The sequence below is a fragment of the Leptosomus discolor genome, chromosome 5, assembly GCF_034619465.1.
Source record: "Leptosomus discolor isolate bLepDis1 chromosome 5, bLepDis1.hap2, whole genome shotgun sequence".
In the NCBI taxonomy this organism is placed as follows: Eukaryota; Metazoa; Chordata; class Aves; order Leptosomiformes; family Leptosomidae; genus Leptosomus; species Leptosomus discolor.
The window spans coordinates 24520598-24531763 of record NC_141395.1 but is presented as its reverse complement, the minus strand read 5'-3'; the positions used below and the strand labels follow the sequence as shown (position 1 = coordinate 24531763).

General features: G+C 43.6%; 1 protein-coding gene across 1 annotated transcript; it reads left to right on the top strand.

Moving 5' to 3' along the window:
- The first annotated feature begins 1690 nt into the window (after positions 1 to 1690).
- On the top strand, positions 1691 to 10794 carry CHRNA1 (cholinergic receptor nicotinic alpha 1 subunit). The gene is made up of 9 exons (XM_086466180.1): positions 1691 to 1733; positions 3645 to 3790; positions 3944 to 3988; positions 4421 to 4530; positions 4769 to 4964; positions 5611 to 5848; positions 6977 to 7200; positions 8499 to 8738; positions 10663 to 10794. Exons 1-9 carry the CDS (start codon positions 1691 to 1693, stop codon positions 10792 to 10794), a joined length of 1374 nt encoding a protein of 457 aa, XP_086322306.1.
- Positions 10795 to 11166: the final 372 nt, after the last annotated feature.

The window sequence follows — 11166 nt, the reverse complement described above, 5'->3', positions numbered from 1 at the left end:
TAAGAAAGGTTTTTGTGGGGAGTATTTTCTGGAAAAGGAAATTTGGAGCACTGGGTAAGAATGGTTGTGGCAGGTCACCTAGCGCAATGTCTGCAAACAGCAGGTGCCTAGGGAAAAGCACAAGAATACCTTAAGTATTAGGCAGTGTTTCCCCAGGACGCTACCCCAGCCTCCTGTGACTTGTGACTCTGATACTTCTGTGACAGACTTCTTGGGTTTGTTTGTTTGTTTGTTTTTATTTAATAGCATGAAATTAATTCATCAAACTAATTTTTCTGAATACACACAAACTTCTGGCAACCAGACACTCCTGTGGCACCGAGTTCCACTGCAGCCATACTGAGTTGAAAGAGTGTCTTGGTTAAGGCTGCCAATTCTAAGTTTCCCTTGATGCCCTCTACTTTTTTGCACTGGGACATGAGTGAATCCAAGTCTGTCTTCTCCAGACCATGTAAGATTTTACAGGCCTTTCAAATCTCTCCCTCTGGCTTCTCTTCCAGACTGAAGGTTCACACTGTCTATCCATTCCAGGTACGAAAGCCAGTCTGTACCACATAGTCATTGTTGCTTTCTCCTGGGCCTTTTCCAAGTCTCCTTTTGTAACCAGAGGACCAGAACTGCAAAGAGCACTTGGGACACCATGGATTTACAGCGGCATCTTCCCTGTTTGCTTCAGCTCCTTTCCTAGGAACTCATGGACTTGCTTTTCTCAGGCTGCTGAGCACTTCACAGAACTATCTTGGGATTTTGTTCCTGAGTGATATTACTGAGCTGAGGACGTCATTGTATACATATATATAAAATTCTTCACAGTTGGATGTTTACTTTGCTAGCCTGAACAACCAAGTATTACTACCAAACACCTCGCCTTTCACCCCTTTTCCAAGTGATTTATGAAAATAATGAGGAAGCTCTAGTATGCCCTGCAGGAATCCACTGGATCTGCCCTGCTATAGAAACCAATCGTATTTCTACCACTTGTCTTTCACAGTTCAGTAAGTCTATAGGTGTCTATGGAAGGGTTTTCCCTCTTACATCAGGTTACTTACGTTAGTTACCAGCTTTCAAGAGGGAAGCTCTACCAAGTACCTTCTGTGAATCCCAGTAGATTCAAGGAGATGGATCTCTTGAACATACTTGTTCAGTTCTTCAAAGATTTCTCATCCATCTCTGAAGCAAAGGGAGCAGCCTCATGCCGGTGTGCAGTCTGTACACTGGTGAGGGTACATCAGAAATAAATGACTGTGATATGTTTTCCCTTGGAGAAACAAAATCCCAAATTTGACAAGTTGCTCTGGTCACAAAGGGTGGTGCATGGCTTTGGGTCTCCAGCTCGGGTAGTTTCTGAGGTCTCAGATGTTCAGTTACTCTACAGATAATTCTTTCTTACCCTTATTTATATATTTATTTGTTTATTAAGTCACAGATCACATTGACACTTAGAAAAAATGACCTCCTGTAAACTGCGGAAGATACTTGGCTGGTGAAACACATGGTGCTCCCATTTCACACCCGGCAGTGCAGTGGCCCTCAGCTGTCATTTCTGAAAACAGGTGCTGTAAATCAATACCTCAGTGGCTATTATTTTGCCAGCACCCTGGCAGGAGGCAGCACAGCCCTCCTCTGCAGAGACCTTAAAGGCGCTTTGTGTGTGCCTCCGTCTGTATGACTGCAGCAAGAGGGAGCCAGGATGATGAAGGTCCATCGTATACTCCTCCTTCTCATCTCTGCAGGTAAAGGTGTTCCAGCCATTGCCTTGGACAGGGGTCAGCTTCTTCCTGAGCGTGCAGGACCAAGGCTTTGCATATACATCAGTATGGGTGAATGTGTGTTCTGGGAGCAGCCTGTCCTACTGATAGGGCTTTATGAACACACCAAATAATTTAAATGAGAGCTTTGGAGTGCATTGGTAACAGCTGAGATATTTGTAATTTCAGACACCAGATATTTTGAAGTGAGAAGTTCTTGTGTCTAGTTGGTTTTCTCTTATCTCTTTGGCATGCTCCCATTTACTCTAGTGCTACGTGTATGTCAAAATGTGTGAAAGGATCTAGTAAATGTGGCTTGAAATGTAAAAATTCATTACAAGAAATTTCATTAAGTTGTGGGACTACTGGCAAGGGAGCAGAATAGATTTGCAGCTGCATGTGTTGTACCAGGATAATTCTTTTTAAACTGTCCCTTAAAAGAACAAGTATTTTGTGATCCTAAAAACTTTTCACCGAATTCAAGCAGTATACTAAATTCCTACAAAGCCGCACTAGAAGGTAGCAATGTGAAGGATTCTAATTAATAAAACATAGCAAAGAGCTTGATTTAGATATGATGCTGTGATCATAACTTAAAAACTGAAAGATGACTGCTGCTCATCCCAGCCCAGGCTCCTGGCAGGGGAAGCAAGCAGTGCTTGCCTGCAGCAGGCAGCTTTTCTCAATGGCTTCCAAGTATTTTAATACCATCTTATGGCAGGACAAAGCTGAGACAGAATCCTTGGCAGCTCAGTTCAACTATATAAAAGGAGCTGATGAAAAGTCAGTTAGGAAACAAGGGGAAATCCTGTCTTAGGCTGGAGTCAGCAGCAAAATTCTTGTTGACTTCAGTGGCCCAGGATTCGAGCTGAGACAGGAGAAGGCATGGATGGGATCTGCCAAAAATGCTTGCAGCAGGGATCAGCTGTTCTGTTCCCTCTCACTACCTTTAAAAGGGGTTATGTACAAAAATATCTCCAAGCCCACCTTCTGTTTGTTTTACTCCCCTATAACAGCAAAGCAGCTATAGTTTGGGTACTTGATGTGGCTGCTTGTCCTGCAACAGGCAATCTGGAAGTGGGATTAGTCGGTTTTTCTGTGAGGTGGGAATCTGAGCCCTCACCCCTTGGGAGTACAATGCCATGCATGTGCACTGCTGAAGCTGCACTGAAACAAAGCTCCTACATGATGCTTTCACTCGTGTAAGAAGGGCTCTTCTGTGTAGTGCTGCCGAGCAGTCTGTGGGCAGAGCTCTCCAAGGACAGGTTAAGAACTTCCCTGAGGAGAGGGAAATATGGGACTGCATTGTGAATGGTTTCCTTCTCTCTCACTATGAACAAAATCCAAGCAACTCTCGTCGTGAAGAGGAGCTCCTGCTCTGCTTAGACTTCAGATGCAAGGAGTCTGGATGGTGCTTTCATCTCAATGACTGTTGTGCTTGGTCCTGTCCTTTAATGTTACTGTTACAGGCAAGTCCGCAGAATTGAAGGTGGAAGATGACATCAGAAATCCCTCATTATGGGTATTCTCTGTGCTTAGCTATCCATAAGTATTGCATGAAAGCACAGTTGCAGGTTGGGAGAGCCAGGAGGAGATTCCTAATGCTCAGTCTGGTGTCCACAATCATGGCTATTGGTTTTGTTTGTCTCCTGGTTGGAAGCGGCTGTTGCCTTACTCCTAAGCTGACCTCCAGATCAGATAGGTAGTTACCCCTGCTGACAGTATTTGCAATGCATATAATGCACACCCGAAATGAGGAGTCATAGGAGGCCTCTGTGTTCACCCACCACCAGCAGTTTGCTGTTGACAGTATCTCCTTCATGCCCACCTCGGACTGATGGTGCTGTAGGATGTCTCCTGTCCCGTCTCACTGATGCCACCCCTGCTGTTCCACAGCTGGGCTGGCCCTGGGCTATGAACACGAGACTCGCCTTGTCGAGGACTTGTTCAGCGACTACAACAAGGTGGTGCGCCCCGTGGAGGACCATCGGGATGTTGTCGTCGTCACTGTTGGGCTGCAGCTCATTCAGCTGATTAGCGTGGTACGGTATGAACATGTGGTACATGTTGAGCTGCTGGCTTACAAGATGGTGCCAAATGGTATCATTTTTGTAAGGAAACAATTTTTCTCCTTTAATTCTGATGTTTGTTGCTAACGCCTTCTTTTCTTTCCCTTTTTTTTTTTTTTTTTTAAGGATGAAGTAAATCAGATTGTGACAACAAATGTACGCCTGAAACAGGTAACTCTAAATATTGCTATTTTATCCAATTCAAATAAATGCACTGGACACAGCCAGGAATGAACCACTCTGTTAGGCTTTCAGGGGCAACTTGGATAGGTGGTTCAGCTAGCAGTTCACCCTTCTTTCCGGGATCTCAAGAACAAAATACACTAGACATTGAGAGCCTTAAGAAAAGCATTTTCAAACAGCAGACTTCTGGGTTTTGGGGGGCTTTTTTGTTTTGTTTTGTTTTTGTTTTTTTCTTTTTAAGAAGCTTCTTAAACCAAAATTTAAGTTACTCTTAAAAAATTAGCTGGGGGTCCCACTAGCATTTGTTTATGCTTACCTGCATGTCCCAAAGCAAGGGAGGTGCATGTTTCCAGGAGGTACCAAAGCTACTCCCAGAAGTGCTGGAAGAGGCTCTCAGTGGCCAAAATCCTCCCTCTTTAGCAATGGACAGATGTCAACCTCAAGTGGAATCCAGACGACTATGGTGGCGTGAAGAAAATCCGCATCCCCTCAGATGATATCTGGCGGCCAGACCTTGTTCTTTACAACAAGTAAGGGGTGTCAGCTGCCTGGGGAGGGAGGGGTAGCTCTACCTGGTGGCACCACTATGGCAGGGCTGTTTTCCCACGACATCGGGGCCTGTGGGCAGCGTGCCTCGGAGCAAGCTTCTCCAGGGGCAGGCACAGTGGCACTGGGGTGGACTAGTCGATCCACAGCCAGAGAAATCCTTCTGTGACTATGTTGATTATGCCGCCCATGTTGCTGTTGATGTCCTTGTTCCTTCTGCAGCGCAGATGGTGACTTTGCTATTGTTAAATACACCAAAGTCCTTCTGGAGCACACAGGCCTGATCACCTGGACACCACCAGCTATTTTTAAAAGTTACTGTGAAATTATAGTCACGTACTTCCCGTTTGACCAGCAAAACTGCAGTATGAAGTTGGGAACTTGGACATACGATGGTACAATGGTTGTCATTAATCCGGTGAGCAAGGAGTTTGTAATTGGGAAAAGCAGTAAAGACCTGGATATGATTTTAGTGATCTCAGATTTAGAATGCGATATAACCTTGTTTTGACAGAAAAAAATAGGCACTACCTGTGAAGTATAAAAGCCCTATTTGTACATCTAGCACAAAATTTCCTCGGTTTGGCTTCTAAAATTCTGCATACACAAAATTCCTGTGCTCTAACAGTCTTCTACATGTTTGTCCTCTGACAGCTTCACACCACTCCTCATGGTGCTGCCTGTTCTGCTTTTGTTTGTTTTCTTTTTTTTTTTTTTTTTGGGGGGGGGGGGGTGGGGGGGGGCAGGGGGTGGAATGTGGTTTTTCTCTGCTTATGACTTTCCATTTCCAATGACTCTTTCCCTGTCCCTTCAGGTATGTCTCCTGTCATAAATACTTAATTAGTCTTTCTCTTTGGTTGACAATCCCTGACTATTTCTGTAAAATATTTAGTTGAATGCTGTGTAGAGGATGCTATTCTAAGGCAAAATAACATAGACAAGAGCAGTTTGCTCACAAAAATGTATGAAGAATATGAGTTATTTGGAATCCTGTTCCTGAGTGACTGCCAAGTTTTGATTTTATTCAGAGCATCTAATTAAGAATTTGTATTTTTTTGCATCAGGAAAGCGATCGTCCAGATCTGAGTAACTTCATGGAGAGTGGAGAGTGGGTGATGAAGGACTACCGTGGCTGGAAGCACTGGGTTTACTATGCTTGCTGCCCTGACACCCCCTACCTGGATATCACCTACCACTTCCTCATGCAGCGCCTGCCTCTCTACTTCATCGTGAATGTCATCATTCCCTGCTTGCTCTTCTCCTTTTTAACTGGATTAGTGTTTTACCTACCCACAGATTCAGGTACGTGAATTTATTCATTCTACTGCCATAGAAATTGCTCTTCTAACAAGCTTCTGAGAAATTCTCAGTATTTGAAATCACCAGCCAATTTAAAGGAGAATGCTTCCTAAAATTAGATGTTTCAGCTCAAAATAATGGCTGTAAATGTTCTGCAAATAAAGGGTAAGTGCTGAAAGCTGAAACTATTGACATAAATAAACTTTACCAGTTTCCCGCAGAAATCACTGATTATCTATCGAGGTAACTTCTGCAAAACAAACAATTAGCTAGCTGATTTTTGTTTTGCTGTAAGTGGGTAGCATGTTAATATGTCACGCAGTAAGTGAGCACACAAGGGTGGGTGAGGCTCTTCTGTACTGTGTTGGAGAAGAGAGCTTGTTATCTGTTCACACAAGTTACCTCATGTGACACGAAGAGTAATCATGGACTCTTCTGCCCTCCTTTGTCCCTGCTGGGCAGCTCTTGCTCCCTGCAACCATTTCCTCTGCTTCATTCATTTTACCTTGTCGGCTTTTCATATTGCTTAATTTTATTAAGCTCCTTCTATGAAATACTTCATGTATTTCTTTTTCAGTGGAAAACTTTATAGAAAGTTGAACTGAATAGAAAAAAGATGAGTGAATCTGTTTTGTAGTTCAGTTTTGACATCCTACGTACTGGGAGATCTTAAATATCAACTGACCTCTAGTGTCAGATGTGATTTTTGTCTGCCCACTCAGCCCAGCATGAGCCTGCCAGAGCGTAAGGCAAGCAAACCCCCAGGAGGCTGTGGAGAAAGCATTAATCGGGCACATATGCTCCATCATTCAAAATGCTCAGCCCATGAAGCATGCCTGTCAAGTAAGCTTTTCCGTATCCATCACCCATACCTCAGCCCTGTCATACCTGGCAATTCCCACCTTAATGCTGGAGCTGATGCTGTGTTAGGCTCTCAGGTTTGGCCAGCCTAGTTACTGCTTTGGATGCTGGGGGAGTTGACAGCATTTCAGATGCATACACATGTACTTGTGTCAATAGCCATCATCCATATCCTATCTTCTCAGATGAATACTCTCTGTACTGAATGATAGGAGTAGCAATAGTATGTTTTTGTTTTGCTGTTTTGGTTGGGGTTTTTTTGTGTGGCAGGTGAGAAAATGACTCTCAGCATCTCTGTCCTGCTGTCTTTGACCGTGTTCCTTCTGGTCATTGTGGAGCTGATTCCCTCCACCTCCAGTGCAGTGCCTCTGATAGGCAAATACATGTTGTTTACAATGGTGTTTGTCATCGCTTCAATCATCATCACAGTCATCGTCATCAACACCCACCACCGCTCCCCAAGCACTCACACCATGCCACACTGGGTCAGAAAGGTGAGCTCTATGGCTTTGCATGTTTCCTGGTTTCCACTAGGCACTCTATATTTTATTGGCAGGTTTTCTAATAAAAGTCAACAAGAATTGGGGAAGTAAATGCATCACATTAAATCTCTCTAAACACAAGGGCCAGTGTTTACTACTTAGCTGTGCATAAAGTCAGCAAGACTGCTAAAGTGCTCCTTTAAGTAACAAAATCGTCCACTGGGGTAGAGTCTCGCAGGGAACAGATGAGGCAAAATGTGGGCAGCTGAATGTACAAGGAAAAGAAATTGTCCAGCTGGACTCAAGTTATGTTTCCTGGTCTAATTCTCCATGTGACTGCAAACCACTGCCAGTGGTCAGGTTCACCAGCCCATGTGAGTGCAGAGCACGAAGGCCATTGGGGATACCTGCATTCAGCACTCAATTTCACAAAAGACAGTTTAGCAGAAGATATGGGCTTCGCTGTCCTTTTCCAGCAAATACAGTTGCTCTGCAGTCCTTGGGAGGCAAGGAGAACCTTGCACAGCAGTCTAAATGGTAAGCACAAGATGCAGAAAAAATTGGATGTCTGTCACTAAAAGTTCTTTGCCTGGGAGACAGTACCGAAGAGGATCCATTCAGTTGTTATTCTTGCCTTTTTTAAGCCTGCCTGGGTTCATATTAAACCAGGACATGAATACGAGTATTTCTGTGTATTTCTAATTATACTTCTAAGGCTACAGCTTATATCAGATTCACTGTACAGCACAAACAATCCCTGCAGAAGGGAGATTTCAACAGGCAAACACTGTAAGTTCTTAAAATTGCTCTGGCAGCAATCCTCTGTTACTCCGAAGGAAATTATTGTAAACCTTATATGTACGTATAAGGAACATCTGTAAAAGCAAAGTCAAGCATAAGTAGAAAAAAAGAGATCCTTTGTAGTCCATTCTTTGAGCCGAATTTGTAAGCGATGTGTTCCAAATTAGATGAGATTGATAGAGCTCTGTCAGCTCACACCAGCTGAGGGTCTGCTCTGGGGCGTTGCACTCCCCTTCGTGTGTAGATGTTGGCTATATGGCAGGGGGAAATGGTTTCCAGAAAATGTGTGACAGGCCTGCGGGTGACTCCATCTGCCCCAGGACATAAGGCTAACAAAAGCCCCAGTGTGACTGAGGCGCGGGCTGTGACATGCTCCAAGAGGGAATCTGTAGCCGATCCAGCGCGGGAAGCGATTTGGGACCAGAGAGGCTTGCCTTTGTTCAGTACACAGCTGCATCTGTAACACAGCCCTGCCGACCAGAAACTGTCTTCTCCCTCTTTGTTTTCAGATCTTTATTGACACAATCCCAAATGTCATGTTTTTCTCTACAATGAAACGACCATCCAGGGATAAACAAGACAAAAATATTTTTGCAGAAGATATTGATATTTCTGAAATTTCTGGGAAGCCAGACTCTGTGCCCGTCAACTTCTACTCCCCACTTACCAGAAATCCAGATGTGAAAAATGCTATAGAGGGAATCAAATACATTGCGGAAACTATGAAATCGGACCAAGAAGCCAGTAACGTAAGGCATTTTTTGTGCATGATTCATTTCTTGCTTTCAAATTGCTACATCTTATTTTTTTGGCAAAATATCCCCACCTCACAAAAACATTCTAAGCCTTGGTTTGGCTTTAGCTGTGGACAGTCTTCTCCCCTTGATGCAGTCAACAAGGAGCAACAAATAGTTGTTGCAGAGAGCAATAGAATTGTGGCCCCAACAAAAAGAAAAAAAAAGTGTCAGTGCTAAGGTTTTTGAGATGTGGTATGTGAAGCTATAGAGATGGAGTGTCTGTGAGTAGCAAAGCAGTTTCAAGAACTGTAAACAAGTTCCAAAACACATTCCTCCTGTCTCCCACTTGGGCATCTTCCCCCTGCGGTAAGGAAGCTCCTGTTGCTTTTGAAAAGGCAGGAAACAAGCTGAACGCCAAAAGGTTAGTAGCTTTATCTGAGAAGTGTTAAATGTAACTTACAAATGATAATTCAGTTTCGATAAGGTTTTATTTTACTGCTGAATGCTACAAGTAGTCCCTGCAAGTGAAGCACGTCATGAGCTACTCCGATTACTGACTTTTTCCACACTGCAAGCCAAAGGAAGGATAATGCGTGTAGAGTCACATATGGCAGTGTTCCCCAGGAAAAATCTAACTCTGCCGCCTTCTAGCACATTCAATGCAATTAACCCTCTCTTTTATGTCAGCTATCACACAGCTTTGGCACAGGTAATTCAGTTCTGGTACTTCATCTTTCTGAATGATCATAGCCCTTTCCTGTTGAGCTGCAGGCTAGCCTGGAGAGGGAGAGAGAGCTCTCTGGGATGATAATTTGACCATGTTCTTGAAAAGGAGGCCTCTCCCTCCCGTGGTCAGAATTTACACCACAGTGTTTGTTCCTGTGACCCAATTTCTGGAGCATGTGGAATGGCTCTGGCTGTAGTCCCATGTTCCTCACAACTCCTCTGCGCCTCTGCAGATAAAGTGTTACCTTCAGTGGGGCTGGCGTCGCTTCAGTGCCTCTGGGCTCCACTTCCTCCTAGGCTTACAGGGAGGATCTTCAGGTTACTGGCAAGTGCTCCCTTCGGAAGTGGAGCCCAGCTGCTTGTGTCATCTGGGCACCACTGATATCGCTTCCAGGGTGTTTCAGAAGTCAAGTTCCCCAAATAAACTGAAGGCTGCCGCTTCGTTGCGTTCACTTATGCACTTATGAACCACATCAAAACAGTATTAGTTATCAGTGTCCTCTAGATAATTTACAACAGCCTCTTCTACTTGTGAGGCAACTAAGACAAAAGCAGAGGATGCCTTAGGCCAGTTCATGTCACTCCATAAGGCAGAGTTAAAGGGTGGAAATCCTGAGCCTTGCTGCACTTAACACCTGGCACTCTGCTTGCTTTAAAGATGGTGGGTTCCCACAAAAGCATCCAGTGAAAACACAGTTGCAGAGCAAGCGGTTCACCATGTTCCACAACTGGAAAAAAGACTGAGAGCTACAAAGAAGGTTTTCCTAGACCTTAGCGAGTATTCTAGGCATGAAATGAAGCAACTAGAGCTAAATTAACAACAATTGCTTAGGTATCCCAAGAGAATTAAAAAGCAAAAGAAAAACAAAAGCCAGTGGGGTCAAACTATGTGTCTTGCTTTCAACGTTCTAAACTCTCTTTCAAAAGCAACCATTTGACTAAAAATTAAGCTTTTCAACATTTCTTTTTAATGAAATCAGTCACCAAATTGCCAGGGTTTCTAAATAGTTTAGTCTCGAAACTTGTACTTCTAGGTTAGGCTTTCTCAACCACTGACCTGCTTTTGAGAAGAAAATTAAGTTGTTTTTGCTTAACAAAAGTGGAAGCTAAGGAAGAGCCTTTCCCTTGTTCAAGCTAGTAAATTACAAGAATGCCCATAACAAACATGGCTCTGCAGAGAATTTTACCATCTCCTTTGTTTCTTTCACAGGCTGCAGAAGAATGGAAGTTTGTTGCGATGGTGGTTGATCATCTTCTCCTTGGCATATTTATGCTAGTTTGTATTATAGGAACATTAGCTGTATTTGCTGGTCGCCTTATTGAATTAAATCAGCAAGGATGAACATCAACTGGAAACTATTTGCTACCCTGGTCAGCATCTGAAACATCTTAACCATCAAAACCTGTCCAGCCTCGGAAAGTTTCACAGACAGGAATTGGTCCCTGCTGGGAAAGAGCAGGGATAATAAAACATAAGGCTCCATACTTAGCACTTCTGAGCTGCTGCTCTGTGGCATTTCATTGCCAAAAAGAAACACTTGTGTTACTGGTAGACTGAATGGCTGTCAGCCAGGTTTTGATCCATTTTACCTTTTATTAAAAATCTTAATGTATTAATAAGACTGTCTGACTTTGTAGCCCACAGATACAATTCCAGTTAAATCAATATCAGTGTAATGAGCTTTAGCTGAGCTGTAAATCTGTATCCAACTTC

Excerpts from the sequence above, each read along its gene's own strand:
- CHRNA1 (XM_086466180.1), top strand. The coding sequence starts at position 1,691 with ATGATGAAGGTCCATCGTATACTCCTCCTTCTCATCTCTGCAG. Across the intron at positions 7,201-8,498 it reads TGCCACACTGGGTCAGAAAG|ATCTTTATTGACACAATCCC; the intron begins GTGAGCTCTATG and ends CTTTGTTTTCAG. Across the intron at positions 8,739-10,662 it reads CGGACCAAGAAGCCAGTAAC|GCTGCAGAAGAATGGAAGTT; the intron begins GTAAGGCATTTT and ends TTTCTTTCACAG.